At 43.9% G+C, this 17,807-nt stretch overlaps 1 protein-coding gene across 1 annotated transcript in view; it reads right to left on the bottom strand.

Annotated features, from left to right (window-relative positions):
- Positions 1-17,807, bottom strand: part of VWA3B (von Willebrand factor A domain containing 3B) — a 225,563-nt gene that overhangs the window by 109,744 nt on the left and 98,012 nt on the right. Inside the window, exons 13-14 of the mRNA XM_081265190.1 lie at positions 12,943-13,130; positions 8,514-8,668 (exon numbers count right to left, since the gene is read on the bottom strand). Of these exons, the coding sequence (XP_081121316.1) occupies positions 8,514-8,668; positions 12,943-13,130 (343 nt within the window). The remainder of the gene's footprint in view (positions 1-8,513; positions 8,669-12,942; positions 13,131-17,807) is intronic.

Here is a 17,807-nt window from a genome sequence, read left to right as displayed (position 1 = left end):
TGCCCAACATACAGAATAAGGAGAGAATTTTAAAAGCCACAAGAGAAAGGAATCAGATTACACATAGGAGAAAACCAATTAGGATAACAGCAGATTTTTCAACACAGACCCTAAAAGATAGAAGATCCTGGAAAAACATATATCAAACTCTGAAAGATAACGAGTACCAACCAAGAATCTTGTATCCAGAAAAGTTAAGCTTTAGGCTTAAAGATGAAATGATAAACAAAAGTTTAAAAAAAACCTTATAGATAGAAAACCAACACTACAAAACATCTTTGGAAAAATATTCCATGAAGAGGAAACAAAAAACAACAATGAAAATCAGCAGAGGGAGGTATTACACTAAAGGAAAAACTAATCAAAGGAGAAAATACACCAAGTCAAGTTACATAACAAAAATAAACAAATATGGCTGAGAATACAAACCATGTCTCAATAGTAACCCTAAATGTTAATGGCTTAAACTCACCAATCAAAAGGCATAGGCTAGCAGATTGGATTAAAAAAGACCCAACAATATGCTGCCTCCAGGAGACTCATCTGATAGGAAAAGACATACACAGACTGAAGATGAAAGGTTGGGACAAATCATACCACTCACATGGACTGTGGAAGCAAGCAGGGGTTTCCATTCTCATATGAAATAAAGTAGACTTCAAGCAAAGTCAATCAAAAGGGATAAATATGGACATTACATACTGCTCAAGGGACCCATACACCAACAAGACATGACAATCATAAGTATATATGCCCCAAACAATGGTGCAGCTATGTTCATCAAACAAACTCTTCTCAAGTTCAAGAGTCAAATGGATCACAACATAATAATCATGGGTTACTTTAACACAACTCTCTCACCACTGGATAGATCTTTGAAACAAAAGTTGAATAAAGAAACTACAGAACTCAATAATAAGATCAAAAACTTAGACTTAACTGACATATATAGAATATTTCCACCCGCATCAAGCAAATACACTTTCTTCTTAGCAGCACATGGATCCTTCTCTAAAATAGACCATATACTATGCCACAAAGCAACTCTTAGAAAATACAAAAAAGTAGAGATACTACCATGTATTTTATCAGAGCATAATGGAATGAAATTGGAAATCAATGACAAAACAAAAAATAAAAATTACTCCAACACCTGGTGACTAAAAAATATGCTACTGAATGAACAATAGGTTGCAGAAGACATCAAAGAGGAGATTAAAAAATTCTTAGAGGTAAATAAGAACATAAACACAACATATGGAAATCTCTGGGACACTATGAAAGCAGTTCTAAGAGGAAAGTTCATTGCATGGAGTTCATTCCTTAAAAGAAGAAAAAGTCAACAAATAAATGACCTTACTTTACATCTCAAAGCCCTAGAAAAAGAAAAACAAATCAACAGCAAAGTCAGTATAAAGCAAGAAATAATTGAAATTAGAGCTGAAATCAATGAAATCAAAACAAAACAACAATTGAAAAAATTGGCAAAAAAGTTGGTTCTTTGAAAAAATAAGTGAAATTGACAGGCTCTTAGCTATGCTATGAAGAGAGGGAGAGAGAGAGAACTCAAATTACCAGCATACATGATGAAAAAGGTAATATCACAATAGACACTACAGAAATACAGAGGATAATTAGAAATTGTTTTGAAAACATATTCCAATAAAATAGAAGGTATTGAAGGCATTGACGAAGTTCTTAAGTCATACGACTTGCCCAGATTGAATCAGGAAGATCTACACAATTTAAGCAGACCAATATCAAGTGATGATATAGAAGACACCATCAGAAGCCTACCCACCAAGAAAAGCCCAGGAACAGACGAGTTCTACAGGACCTTTAAAGAAGAACTAATATCAATACTCTTCAATTTATTTCAGGAAATAAAAAAAGAGGCAGCACTTCCAAACTCATTCTATGAGGCCAATATCACCCTGATTCCAAAACCAGGCAAAGACACATCAAAGAAAGAAAACTTTAGACCAATATCTCTAATGAACATAGATGCAAAAATTATAAAATCCTGGCAAATTGAATACAAAAACATAACAAAAAGATTGTGCACCATGATCAAGTGGTATTCATCCCAGGTATGCAAGGTTGGTTCAACATAGGGAAATCAAGAAATGTAATTCATCACATCAATAGACTCAAAGATGAGAATCATACAATCATCTCAATAGATGCAGAAAAAGCATTTGACAAAATACAGCACTCCTTCATGTTCAAAATACTGGAAAAACTAGGGATAACAGGAACATATCTCAACATCATAAAGGCTATCTACGCTAAGCCCCAGGCCAACATCATTCTAAATGGAGAAAAATTGAAGGCATTCCCTCTAAAAACTGGAAGAAGACAGGGATGCCCTCTTTCATCACTTCTATTTAATATAGTCCTTGAAACACTACCAGAGCAATTAGACGAAAGAAATTAAAGGGATACGTATAGGAAAAGAAGAACTTAAATTAGCACTATTTGCTGACAATATGATTTTATACCTAGAAGACCCAAAAAGCTCCACCAGAAAACTTCTAGAACTAGTAAATTAATTCAGCAAAGTAGCAGGTTATAAAATCAATACCATAAATCAAAGGCATTTCTGTATATCAGTGACAAATCCTCCTAGAGGGAAATGAGGAAAACTACCCCATTTTAGAATCAAAAAATAAAATAATATACTTGGGAATCAACTTAATGAAAGAGATAAAAGTTCTATACAATGAAAACTACAGAATCCTAAAGAAAGAAATCAAAGAAGACCTTAGAAGATGAAAAGATCTACCTTGCTCTTGGATAGGCAGAATTAATATTATTAAAATGACCATATTACCAAAAGCACTATACAGATTTAATGCAATTCCAATCAAAATCCTAATGGCATTCCTCATAGAAATAAAAAAAAGCAATCATGAAATTCATCTGGAAAAATCAGAGACCCAGAATAGCTAAAGCAATCCGTAGTAGGAAGAGTGTAGCAGGTGGGATCAGTATACCAGACCTTAAACTATACTACAGAGCAATAGTAACAAAAACATCATGGTACTGGCACCAAAACAGACTGGTAGACCAATGGTGGAGAATAGAGGACACAGAGACTAACCCACAAAATTACAATTATCTTATATTAGTCAAAGGTGCCAAAAACATACATTCGAGAAAAGATAGCCTTTTCAACAAATGGTGCTGGGAAAACTGGAAATCCATATGCAACAAAATGAAATTAAACCCTCTCTCTCACCATGCACAAAACTCAAAGTGGATCAAGGACCTAGGCATTAGACCAGAGATGCTGCGTCTAATAGAAGAAAAAGTAGGCCCTAATCTTCATCATGTGGGATTGGGTCCCAACTTCCTTAATAAGACTCCTATAGCTCAAGAATTAAAACCAAGAATCAATAAATGGAATGGACTCAAACTAAAAAGTTTCTTCTCAGCAAAATAAACAATCAGTGAGGTGAACAGAGAGCCTACATCTTGGGAGCAAATTTTTACCCCTCACACATCAGACAGAGCACTAATCTCTAGGGGATATAAAGAACTCAAAAAGCTAAACACCAAAAATACAAATAATTCAACCAATAAATGGGCCAAGGATATGAACAGACACTTATCAGAAGAGGATATTCAATCAACAAATATATGAAAAAATGTTCATCATCTCTAGCAATTAGAGAAATGCAAATCAAAACTACTCTAACATACTATCTCACTCCAGTCAGAATGACAAAAATTATGAAGACAAACAACATAAGTGTTGCTGAGGATGTGGGGGAAAAGGCACACTCATACATTGCTGGTGGGACTGCAAACTGGTGCAGCCAATATGGAAAGCAGTGTGGAGATTCCTTGGAAAACTTGGAATGGAACCACCATTTGACCCAGCTATCCCTCTCCTCAGTCTCTACCCAAAGGAGTTAAAAACAGCGTACTACTGGGACACAGCCACATCGGGAAGAGACCCGAGAATAGCAAGAGCCTTCTAATCATAAATCATGCGAGCACAACTCACAATAGCTAAACTGTGGAACCAACCTAAATGCCCTTCAATAGATGAATGGATTAAAAAATGTGGCATAGGGGCTAGGGTTGTGGCTCAGCGGTAGAGCGCTTGCCTCGCATGTGCTAGACCCTGGGTTCGATCCTCAGCACCACATACAAAAATAAACAAGTGAAATAAAGGTGTTGTGTCCAACTACAACTAAAAAATAAATATCAAAAAAATGTGGCATATATACACAATGGAATATTACTCAGCAATAAAAGAGAATAAAATCATGGCATTTGCAGATAAATGGATGCAATTGGAGAAGATAATGCTAAGTAAAGTTAGCCGATCCCCCATAAAACAAATGCTGAGTGTTTTCTCTGATATAAGGTGACTGACCCATAGTGGGGTAGGGATGGAGAGCATAGGAGGAATAGATGAACTCTAGATAGGGCAGAGGGGTGGGAGGGGAAAAGAGGGGGCAGAGGGTTAGCAATGATGGTGGAATGTGATGGACATCATTATCCAAAGTACATGTATGAAGACATGAATTGGTGTGAATATGCTTTATATACAAAATTGTGTTCTATATGTGTAATAAGAATTGTGATGCATTCTGCTGTCATGCATTTAAAAAATAAAAGCAATTAAAAACAAAAGAAGAAATATGGTCAAAATGCTTCTGATTTCGATTGAAACAATATACCTACAGATCCAAGAGGATCAAATAACCCAAAGAGAAGGGACATGAAGAAAACCACGCCAGAGTACATCATAACAAAACTGATGAAATCCAGTGACAAAGAGAAAAATCGCGCAAGCAGCCGGCGACAGAAAAGTACATTTTACATGGAGAGGAAGAGACCCGAGAATAGCAAGAGCCTTCTAATCATAAATCATGTGAGCCAAGCCAGGAGACAAGAGAGGGAGATTTTTAAAGTGACAAAAGATAAATTTTAAAGCTAGAAGTCTGTATTTAGCAAAATTGTCTTTCAAAATGTAAAGGTAAATCTGAGTGTTTTTCAGACTTAAACAGCTGAGACAACTCACCACTAGCAGAAGATTCATCACTCACACTCCAGGAAATGTGCTAATGGAATTCCTTCAGGAAGAAATAAAATGACGCCAAGCAGATTCTGGATCCAAAGGAAGGAAAACAGAGCAACAGAAATATCCAAGTATGTGGATAAATGTAAAATATATGTATTCGGATATTTAATCCAGTTAGAAGACAGTGGGCCATTTGTAAAGCATTGTGGGGTTTATACCACTTGCAGAAGTAAAGTATAGAAGGGGCTGAGGACATAGCTCAGGGATAGAGCTCTTGCCTGGCAAGTGTGAGGCCCTGGGTTCAATCCCCAGCACCGGGAAGAAAAAAAGAATCAAAGAAGAGGGAAGTGAAAGTTGCAAGATTCTTATACATGAAGTAGTGTAATGTTATCTGAAGACAGACTGTGATAAATTAAGAATGCATATTGTATTGTAAATGCCAACTATTTATAGGTATCAAAACAAAGAGATGGGTTAGTAAGATAATAGTGGAGATAAAAATGGAACCACAAAAATAAACAAAAGAAAAGAAAAAAAAAGAAGAAGAGGAGGAGGAGGAGGAGGAAGAGGAAGAAGAAGAAAAGGAACAAACAGAAAATAGCAAGATGCCTGATTTAAATCCAACCAAATCACTAATCAAATTAAATGTAAATGATCACAACACTCCAGTTCAAAGGCAAAACTTTCCAGACTTATTTAAAAATGATATTCATACATATTCTGTCTATAAGAAACCCAGGTAAACATAAGACAGACAGTTAAAGGTAAAGGAATAGGAAAGAAGACAAACTATGTAGACAATAATCAAAAGCAAGCTGGAGTGGGTGAGGTGGCGCATGCCTGTAACCCAGCAGCTCAGGAGGCTGAGGCAGGAGGATCACAAGTTCAAAGCCAGCCTCAGCAACTCAGTGAGGCCCTAAGCAGCTCAGCCAGACCGTGTCTCTTCATAAAATATAAGGGCCAGGGATGTGGCTCAGTGTTAAGGGACTCCGGGTTCAATCCAAAAGAATTTAACAATCCTCAAGATGCTAGGCCCACTAACAGAGCCTCAAGGTAGGAAAAGTATGGACAGAAATGAAAGGAGTGGGTGAATCCAAAATTACAGTTGGAGATTTCAACCCTGTTTTCTCAATAATTTATAGAACAAAGAGAAGATCAGTACAATATGGAAGCCCCTGAACAACACGGCTGCCCAATTCCAGTTCAGTGATGTTTACAGCACACTCCACCCAACAGAAGCAGAACTTTTTTTTTTTTTTCATATTCCAGCTCACCAAAACAGGTCCCAATAAATGTATAGGAGTCGAAATCATACAGCATTTCTCTGCCTACAGTGAAATTAATATGGAAATCAATAATAAAAAAAAAACCATAAGGAAAATCCACAAAGGTTTGGAAAGTAAACAACACATTTATAAATACCCCGTTGGCCAAAGAAGTAATGACAGGAGAAATCAGCAAACATTCTGAAGAGGCTGAAAATGAAGTACATCCCAGCAGCTCAGGAGGCTGAGGCAGGAAGATCACAAGTTCAAAGCCAGTCTCAGCAACTTAGCAAGACCCTGTCTCAAAAAATATATATAAAATAAAAATAAAAAGGGCTGGGGATATGGCTCAGTGGTTAAGAGCCCTGGGTTCAATCCTAGTACAAAAAAAAAAAAAAAAAGAAAGAAAGAAAAGAAAATGAAATACAACATATCAAAATCTATGAGCAGCAACTACAGAAGTATCCAGAGGGAGATTTATAAAATCAAAAACTTGTTCTGTAAATAATAAAGAAATAAAGGTCTTAAATCAGGGATCTAAGAATCTATTTTAAGAAACAAACTCAAGGAGAAAAAAGGAACTAATAAAGAGTAGAATTCAATGGAATATTTTATACACAATATATTATATATTATACATGATACAATACTACATAATATATGTTATCATAATACATGTTATATTTTACATTACATATAATTTTATATATTTTATGTGTATATGTATGTGTGTATATGTGTGTACATATGTGTGTGTGCGTGTGTGTATAGATACACATAAAATCAGTGAAAACAAAAGGCTGGTTCTTTGAAAAGATCAACAAAATGGATAACCTTCAGCCGGGCATATTAGAAAATAAAGTGACCTCAGTTGTCAACATCAGGTCCATGTGCATTTAAAGAAATGGAATGCTTCCTTTAAAACCTTCTCACAGAGAAGAAAACTCCCAGCTCAGACGGCTTCAGGAGCAAATTCTGCCAAACATGTACAAGGAAGACGATACCCAGTCTTCACAATATCTTCCAGAAAGTAGAGGAAGAAAGAACTTCCCAACAATCCTTGACATCTGTGGGGAGGAGAAGGACAAAGGGACCTAGAGGCGGACTGGTGGTATCCCTCCCAGATCTGCAATCCAGGCTACTCCCTGCAGGCAGTCAGCTCCAGACCCTGAGCAGAGGCAGCTGCAGACATGGGGCTGCTGGGTAGGAGTGATCCACCGCGGCCTGGGTTTTGAAAGGCTGCGCTCTGGGGGTGAAGGCCCGGTAGGTGGGTTCCTGCAGCCTAAGGGTGCCTAACAGAAAGCACAGGAGGAGGGAGGCATCTCGTGTTCAAGTGGCTATTGCAGGCTGGTACTGGTTAAAACTCATTAGATTTAGCATCTTAACTAATCCATAGAACAAATTTATGAATGGCATTACTGTCCCCACTTGATAAATGAGGAACCCGATACCCGAAGACATTAACTAACTCCTCTAGGGTCACACAGCAAGTGGCAGAGCTGAGATTACAATCCAGCTCCCTCAGATCTCAGACCCCACGCGTCTAAATGCATTTGGTCTTCGGGGTCTAACACTGTCCCCTGTTCCCTGGAAGGCGAAGGCATTCAGGCAGATCATCCTCTGGGGGTGGGGGTGGGGGCCTGGGGCTGCAGCATGAACACCATCAGATTTTAAGAACCCACCCACACCGAGAGGGATGACAGGAAGTTACTTTTTGTTGATTTTTATATACATGTTTCAGCTGCTTTCTAAGATTGCCCAACGTTGCAACAGGTACAATGAAATGCTTTTGAAAGAGAACATTCAAGAGTCAAAGGCAAGGGAAATGTGGTCTGCAATATACCTATGGCCCCCCAAACCCAGGGCATAGCCTCCTGCAGGGACGTGAAGTATGACCACTGTGAGCCACACCTCTGCTCTTCATAAGAACCTGCACCGGCACCAAGGCAGGATGGAACCGGAATCCACAGACGTCCCCTTGCTTTCAGCAAGGCCATCATGAACCAGGGGACAAGACACCTCGACTTAACAGTGTTAATGGCTACTTCATCTTTTTTTTTTTTTTTTTTTTGGTACCAGGGATTGAAGCCAGAGGCTCTTAACCACTGAGCCACGTCTACAGCCCTTTTATATATTTTATTTAGACACAGGGTCTCACTAAGTTGCTGAGGCTGGCTTTGAACTTGTGAACCTCCTGGGAACACACCAACCTCCTCCGGATCCGGGCCAGCACTGTGTGGACTCTGTCGCTGTACCACCTGAACTTCTCCTTGGTGATGTTGACGTGGACCAAGCTCCCATCCTTCCAGGCAGCGTGGATGAACTTGTTGCAGTATTTTGCATGGACTGTCTTCTTCTTGCTCTCCTAAGGTAGGGGCAAGGACAGAAACCACTCAGAAACCATTCAGAGAAGAAAGGTCCCCCAGGATGAGACCTCCACCTCTGCCTGATTGAAATGGCCCTTTGTACTCATCCCCACCATCAAATCATTCAATCAGTAATTCACATACACACGCCCTTGTGCCTGCTCCACAGGGTGCTAGGTGTCATGCACAGTGGTCAGAAAGACATGCATGGTCCCATCTGTGCCCAGAGGAGCCAATGATTCCAGCAAGAGGGAGACAAGAGAGAGAGAGAGAGAGAGAGAGAGAGAGAGAACAGTACAGATTATTAGATAACCCAGGACCTGGTACTGGGTTGAGACAGAGGGGACTAAGAAAATCTCGACAAAGAAGAAAGCTCACAGTGCGCTGGAGGGCCAGGGAGACCATGCTGAAGGAGGTGGGGCTTGAGAGTCCCCCCAAAACCTCTTTCCATGTCTGCTCCCAGCCACCAATGGAGCCAGGGAGCCAAGAACCCCCCTCCCACGTCTAGTGCCCCAGATGGGACATACAGACCTGGCTCAAGGACAGAGGCTCCCACAAGGACTGCTCTCATCAGTGACACGGTCTGTCCCTACTCCATGCCAGGCACCAGGAATACAATCCACAACAAAGACCCCCGAACCTGCCCGCATGGAGCTCACACTAGCAGGGGAAGAGCCAGATCATGAGCCAAGCAGAATGTGGTAGGTCAGAAGATGCCCAGGGCTTTGGAGAAAAATATGGCAGGGAAGGACAAGAGAGATTGCCAGGCCAGAGGGCAGAGGGCAGGACAGGTTAAAACTGAGGGAAAAAACTTCATGGAGAAGGTGAAATAGGAGCAAAGACCTGAAGGAGCCAGGCGGCCACAGGCAGGCCCGGGGGGAGTTGGAGAGCTGAGTTTGCCTGGCGTGTTTGTGGGATCTTGGGAAGACCAGCGTCGCCAGAGAGAGTGGGCAAGGGAAGAAAGTGTGAGATGAAGGTGGAAATGTACAAGGAAGAGGGCCAGGGAGCCGACTTCAGGAGAGGCCGGAGAGGATGCTGGCTGACTCTGAGTGAAAGGGGAGCCCCCTCTGGGTGGCAGTGGGTCCAGGAGGGTGCTGGAGGAGAATGGAAGGGGAGGAGAGAGGGCGTGTCTACAAGTCCTTTGAGGAACTGAATTCTAAAGAGAAGCCAAGGAATGAAACAAATGAAGCAAAACCAGAAGCAAATATGAGTTCAACTAAAAAACAAAACAAAACAGAAGCTCGCCCAGGATGGGAGTTTATGCATGGGGAAATAATAACAATGGGGACAGAAGCAGTTCACCAAATGCAGATCTGCTGATGGAAAGCTCTAGAGACAGGGCGTTATTGCTGTGAAGCAGAAACAGGGGAACGAATGAACGAGCGCAGAGAGAGACCAGCGAAGAGGTGAGGGAGTCCCAGCCATTGCCAGCCAGTCCCCTCCACAGAGGCCCACATCAGCCTGGCTGCCCAATCTTGTCCTGGCACCTCCAGAACCATGGATGGAATAAAGATTTCCTCTCTATAAGTTAAAAATAATGATTTAAAAAAAAAAGATGAGGGAGTGAGACAATTGTCCTTGTCCCTTAGAGAGGGACAAAGGAGAGAACAAAAGAAACAGAGGCAGAGCCCACGGGGCAGACACAACTTCTATCTGCTTTATCCACATCCCAATTTTAGGGTTGAATTCATTTTGGGGACTCATAGTCTAAATACTAGAAGTAGAACTGTCCTTTTCCCCCCCAATATCAACATCATTATGTGTGGATATTTTCCAAAGTCGGTGTTTGTGGAAAAGAGGAGCTATACGATATCATTCTCAAGCTTTGCCATGTTATTATTAGCACAAAAAAAATTGAGGCAAAAGACCCCTTTTATAAGGCAAATTCTTCAAGCTGACCCCCTAAAATGTCATTTAAATTGTCAAGAAACAGTAAGGAAGAAATGGGTCCTAGAGCTAGCTCTAGGCCTAACTAGGCGTGGTCACCGTTCATGGTTGACCACAGCCAAATCAACAGGGATTAATAGTTTTTTAAATATCCAGGGTCTAATGTATTTCTAAAATGGAAATTTAGTTATGTATAATTTCCTGATCATTACTGACTGTGCTGGGGCAGTGGAGGGGGTTGGGGCACAAATGAGATCTTCCCTGCAAGGCAGCAATGACTCTGCATCCTAGGATACGCCAGGAAACAGGTCTTGCATTCTGCATTTTTCTAATTCAATTGCATTCTGCATTTTTCTAATTTAAACTTTATATTTTTCTCCTGCAGTTTGTTGTAAGCACGCGGCAGCAAGAGGACAAGGACACAACTTGGTGAGGCTGAAGCGGCTGGAGGGAAACAGCCCTTCCCAGGGCCCAGTGGTCAGCCACACAACACACGTCAGAGACCAGAGTCTCCCCTGCCTGGATCTACGTAGGTCTCCGTGATGACCCTGATGTCAAGCAGAGCTTCCACACTGTGTTTGAGGAGGCTTTGATTCCCTCCCCACTTGGCTCCATGGAGCTGAGTGACCAGCAGGTCTGCTCTGGTTGGCATTTGACTCTCGCCTCTTGGTGTGGACCTGGGACTTCACCACCTCCTAAAATGGCTTTTCTCAGGTTTTAAGAATCTGGAAGGCTCAATTTATCCTGATTTTCTTTCATTTTGGGACACTTCTTAAGTCTTTCTGTACTTCTAAACTTTTGATCTCAAGTCTTTTGGTTCCTTTTCTACATGTGGCTATTTCTCAAAGTGCAGTCCCTGGACCAGTGGCTTCAGGGTCCTCTGGGGACTGTCATTTGCAAGGTTTGAATATGGCTCATCCCCACCACGTTGAGACTTGGTCCCCAAGGTGGTGGTGTAGGGAGGTGAGGGCCTCTAAGAGGCAATGAGGTTGTTAAGAGAGATTGGGTTTTTCTTGTGGGATTAACTCTCTGAGAACTGGGTTATTTACCCCTGGAGTGAATTGCCATAAAGAGGCAGCTACCCCTCAGTCTCTCAAATGGGTGCTATTCCACCTGCACCCACTTTCCTTCTTTTCTGCCATGAACTGACACAGCGTGAGGACCTCACTAGAAACCAAGCAGGTGCCAGCACCATGCTCTTTGATCTGAAGAACTGTAAGATAAATAAACCTCTTTTCTTTATAAATTTCTCAGCCTCAGGTATTTGGTAACACAAAACAAATGAAGACATTGTTGATGCAAATCCTGGGGCTCCACTCAGACCTACTGGCTCCCGTGTGTGATGCTAGAGCGTGGAAACCACTGTGAACGAGATGATCCTTCCACTGGGAGCCAGAGTCAGGCACCGTGAGAAGCTCTGTTTCCATGAGAACCACTCAGCACCATGGAACTACAGCTTTCAACGTTCTCAATACACACGCATCTGGGGCCACAACCCTTTGGAGAAAGGGATTTTATATTTACTGGGAATCCATTATGTGCTGGCTGGTAGTCACAGGAATAATGCACCTTTGAGAGGGTGAAAAGTCAAGAACCACCGAAATGCCTGCTTTGGAGTACCCACCAGCGGTTGCTTTTTTCCATTCAATGTGGGAGACTGCAAGTCCTCTCTTTTGACATAATGTTGAATAATTCAGACTCTAATGCCTGAATTTCTGCAGGCCCAGCCAATGGCTCATCCATAATTCATGTGTCTAGTGTTCTGGTTTGGAAATGGTTTGAGCGTGTCCCCCAAGGGTCTGTGTGCTGGAAGCTTGGTCCCTAGTGTGGCAGTGTTGAGAGGTAGTGGAACCTTTAAGGAGGGGCTCTATTGGAAGGTCATGGGGGCACTGCCTCTGAAGGGGATTAATGCGGGTCTTGCAGAGTGAGTTAGCGTTCTCGACGGCCGCCTGTTGTAAAGTGAAGAACCTGGCCCCCTTCTACATATGTCCATTTCCCTTTCCACTTCTCTGCCATGTTGGGATGCAGCCAGAGGACCCTCCCCAGAAGCCAAGAAGAAGAGGCTGCCTGATATTGGGCTTGTAGCCTCCAAAACTGTGACCTAAATAAACCCCTTTTCTTTATAAAGTACCCAGCGTCAGGTATTCTGTTACATCAACACAAAACAGACTAAGACTACCAGAAACCATTCCCAGACAAGATCTCTGCCTCAGGGTACCACTTAGAGAAGAATAGGGCAGAAAGCAGAAGGAACCTCTTTCTTCATGGAAACATAAGCTGATTTCCCTCCTGGCTGCCTTTCAATGTGGTCCTGCCCTGGGCTTCTGATCTGCTAGGGTACCATGGGAATTCCACAGCCCCCCTGCCCCAAGTTCACTTCACCTACCGCACTGGTCTGCAGGGACTCGTTCTCCGGTTTGGCTTTTATCTCAATGACTCCATCAGCATGGCGGAAGGAGCAGTCAGCAAGGACATGGTAAAATGACAGCTTCTGGGCCTTCAGACCATATTTTTGTAGCCACTTCTTGGAGTCCCAGGTGTCTTCTGGATTCGACTCACTCTCCACACCTGACTCTGTTTTTGGAATCACAGTTCATGAGCCATTCATTCCACACAGACCCTTCATGTCACGCCCCCAGCTTCCTGAGCACCAGGCTGGGACGTGCCTTTGTTAGCCATGCTTCATTTCGGGAAAGCAGCTGTCCAAAGCAGGACTGGCAGAGGGTTAGTACCCAAGACTGGACAGAAGGAACCTAAGACCTCTCATCTCATTTCCTCCTCTACTGAAGTCGACTGGCCTGGTGCCTGGGTGGAGCTGCATGATAGACAAGGGCCTTATGTCAGGAGAGCGTACACTTGGGGTCAGAGTCTATGGGTTCAAGTCCTGGCCTTCTCACCTACTAGCTTGGGCTACTTGCTCAAATTTAAATGGGACACCCCACTTGACCTTTTGAACTTTGGCAGATGTCTTCACCTGCAGATGGAAGTTCGTATCTGCTAGGCATTTCTGAATATGTTGCAGTAATTTAATGAGGGGGAAAAGAGAAGTAGGGATACACAGCCTACAGAGAGGTGAAGTGTATCAACATGCTACGGCTGGCAGGCTGCTTCCCATGAAGTCCACGGCCTTGGGGGGAATTTGTCCCTACTAAGAACATGGTCCTCAGCTCTGGTATCTCAGAAGCCTCATAAGACAGCCCTGATGCCTGGAGCTATAGATAGGACAACTTTCCTTAAGCTCACAAATCATCAAAAACCCAGAATTTGTCAATTACCCAAATATTTCCAACTCCAGGCACAGTCCCTTTGTGTATTCCAGAAGCTATCTGTACAGTTGTTCCCTCGGCATATGCAGGGGATTGGGACCAGTATACTAAAGTCTGTAGATGCACAAGTCTGTCATACAAAATGGTGCACATTTGCACAGAACCTGGGCACATCCTCCCTTGTCCTTTAAGTCATCCCTACGTGGCTTATCATAACTAATACAATATCAGGGCTGGGTGAATGGTTGTCAGGCTGTCTTGTTCAGGGAATAATGACAAGGGAGCTATCTGCACATGTTCAGCACAGACACAATTTTTTTTCCAAATATTTTTGGCCCGTTGTTGGTTGAATTTGCAGATGAAGAACTTGAGGATACAAAGCACTGACTGCAATTAAATAGTTGCGCTGTTAGGGAAATAAAATACTACCCACACGTACTCTTTGCTGTACATAGGGGGCTACATCATTAGCAGGAGATTCAAAGAAATAAAACACTTTAAAGGCAATTATCCCTCAATAATCGGAGCTGCCCATGAACACTGCATCCAAGACAGGTCCTCACATTTTAATAGAATGCCTTTGAAAGATTTCACTCTGAAGTCTGTTGGAGTTGGAACTTGTCAAAGAAGCTTATTTGGGCTTTTGAACTTTATACCAAACTAGCATCAAAAGCCCCATTGAGCAGCACCCTGAACACTCCTGGTGTCCTTCCACCCCAGGGCCATCTCTCCCTTCCTTCTCAGGGAGCGCAGTCTGGCCTTCCGGGGATTCCCTCCAAACCTCTCCTCAGCCCCAGGACGCAGCCCAAGAGAGAAAGGAGCCTCTCCATGGCTGCCGTCTCTCAATAATTGTTAATTACATTGCCAGTCTCTGGTCTCCTCTTGAGACAGGGGCAAGGGCAGGTGGCCTCAAAGAAAAGGGAATGGGGTAGATAGCACTCCCATGGCCTCCTGGTTGCTAACAACCTCCAGGGGAGGGAAGGACCATATTTTACAACGCAAGCCAGCACCTCCTGGTTGGCGCTCTTCCGGCCTTTTGGTCACCCAGTAGGCAGGGTGGGAGGAAGGGACAGGAGAAGAAAGGAAACCTGAATTCTATAAAAGGGGCACAACACCCCCACTCCTCAGGCACCAACTCTCTGGAGGATCCCCCAGCCCCTGACCCAGTCCTGATTTGTAAGACCCGGGTTTCACTCTTTCTTCTCTGGTAGCAGAGACAGATTCCTTTCCTCCTCCCCTCTCTCCTGATCCATAGATGTGGTAGGAAATAAAATTCTCATTCAGTTGTTTCTATGGCAACACATGCCTCCTCTGTTTGGGGTTGTCTTCTTTTTAAAAGATGAGAGAGCCCTTCAAGCCTGAATTCAAGTTTACCGTGAAAAGAACTTCCTAAAAACACATCCAAACCAGTCCTTGCAAGGGTTTTGAAGGAGCCAAAGACTCATGTTGAACTCCTTGATTTCCTGGGGTCCCAATTAACCACCCCAAGGAGGGGTTCAGGTGAGGACCCCCAACGAGGAGAGAATGGGCCACTAATCAATCACAAGAAAGAACCCAGATGCTCCCAGCCGAGGTCAGGAGGAAAGAAGTGAGAGAAATCTCCTCTTTTCAGGGCTAATTAGCCTCACTTTCCCCAGGAAGGGAGGGGCAGGGTGTCAGCTGGTCATTAGCGTCACTTACTAAGGGGGCCTTTCCATTCCCCTGCAGTTTTCTTAATTAAAAGTGTTACATGGATTCTCCCCCACGGAGCCCCGTGCGCACAGCAGAGGCAATGAGGGCTCTCCTCTCCCAGTCGACAGATTGCTTGGGATTTCCTTGCAGTGATGGGCAAGGGGAGCAGATGGCAGAGCATGTCACACCACAGCACTCGCTGGTCCCTCCATCCTACTTCCCCCAGCCCCTCTCCCCCTACCTCTCCCCTCCCCTCTCCCTCTCCCTCCCTCCTCCTCCCTCTCTCCCTCCCTCCCCTCCCTCTCCCCCTCCCTCCCCTCTCTCTCCCCCTCACTCTCCCCTTTACTCTCCCTCTCCCTCTCCCTCTCCCCGGTCCATCCTTCATTCACCTATAGCAAGGCACAGTTCCCTGGGGGCCTACAGGTCTGGAGGGCTTACTACCCCATGACTGCCCTCCCCCATCCTCCCCCGTAGAGAGCTTCTTGTCTGGCCCCTCATTCCTGACACACAAGGTCCAGGGCCTTTCAAGGACACTATCACCAGATAAATAGACTAGAGCTCCAGACTGGGGAGCAGCCTCAGTCACTGCTGGGGGCAACACCAGGATCCACCAACACCATTTCCCACACATGCCGGCGGCTGCCACTCAGAAACAAGGTGCTTTACGCAGAAAGTTTGAGGAACTTGAAAATCAACTTTTAAGGGTTTCTTGGTCACAGGTCTTTTCTAAACCTCCCCCCCCCCCTCTGGGAATGGGCAAGGAGGCTCCACCCAAGCAGGATTCCCAAATGCTTTTGTATTTTATAGACCACATCAGAGGACACAGTGTCCAACACCCCTACCAATCACAGGTGCCACGAGACACTGACCAAACCTTTGGCCACCGTGACAGGAAGGCACAGGAAGATGATGCTGTAAGAAAGCTAAGAAGGTGGAAGGAAGCGAAGGAGGAGAGAAGGAAAACAGGATTGAGGGCTGCTGGGAGGTGAGGAGAAAGACAGTTGCTCTCAGGTATCGGAAGCTGGGTCCCACCTGCTGGTAAGATGGGTATGGTTTCTGCTGTGAGCCAGCTCGACAGACAGCAGCTGCAGGGACAAGGGTCCTCTGAAGGTGAGAGGAAGCCCAGCCCGGTCAGAAGCCCAGAAACAGGTGGTTACAGCAGGGCACGAGAAAGCAGCCAGTCCCTGAGCCATACTTATTGCCTGATATTTTCTGTGACTCTGCACTTGCTAAAAACCATGTGCTGGGCATACGTGCTGGACTTCAGAGCATCTCAGAAAAGGAGGACAGAGGAGGTAGAGGAAGAGAACTGTGTCACTCAGTTTTGCATCACTGTGACCAAAATACCCAACAAGAACAACTTAGAGGAGGAAAGTTGTTCATTAATGGCTCACGGTTTCAGAGGATTCAGTCCATGGCCAGCCAACACCATTGAGCACAGAATCATGGCAGAAGGGCATGGTAGAGGAGAGCTGCTCAGCTCATGGCAGCCAAGAAGGAGAGGGACACAGAGAAGGAGAGATATCCAGGGACCAAGTATAGTCTGAGGCCTTGCGCTCAGCTACGTACTTCCTCCAACTCTACCTCCCCTCCCAGCAGCCCTTTCAACCGTCAATGGATTAATCCAGCAAACAGATTAAGCCACTGATGAGATCAGAGCCCTACTCATTGCCTAAAAGTCCCACTTCTGAACCTGACTGTATCAGGGATCATGCTTCCAATACACGAGCTTTGGAGGACTTTCCACAGCAGTAACACAGCCATATTCTACAAAACCAATTAATTCACTGAGGAGACTCTGGTAAAATTTTGGGGGCACCCCTGGGTCTGTATGCGTGAGGACCAAGGCCAAACAGGAAGCAGCGATGGGGCTGAAACCACCATGTAACCACCTCCAAATGGGCAGTTCTCGAGTCTGCTGAGCAGACTGTCCTAGAACCTTGGGAAACCTGCCAGAGCATGTAGCTGTGACAGTCACGAGAATGAGGAAGGACGGTGATAAATTCTAGCTCTTTCTCCCCTGGAATATTGTAAAACCATTTTTCCTTCCTCCTCATAAAATCCAAGGAAAATCTGTTGTAAAGACGGCTCCATAGTTTCCCCCATTTGTTGATAAACCAGTGGAAAAATGGTTCCAACACTAAGTGTCCATGATTCCTGTGATCCTTGGGGTGGGAGCGGGAGGAAAAGGAAATAAAAAACATAGAGGCAAAAAAAAAGCAAATGTCAAAATAGAGAACATAAAGTACCAGAAATGGAAAGGACGTGGGAGAGGAGCTAAGGCCCATCCAAAGACTCAAAGTCTACAGCACCT

Source organism: Spermophilus citellus (genome assembly GCF_964194105.1).
Source record: "Spermophilus citellus genome assembly, chromosome: 13".
NCBI lineage: Eukaryota > Metazoa > Chordata > Mammalia > Rodentia > Sciuridae > Spermophilus > Spermophilus citellus.
This window is presented reverse-complemented; position numbering and strand designations above follow the sequence as displayed.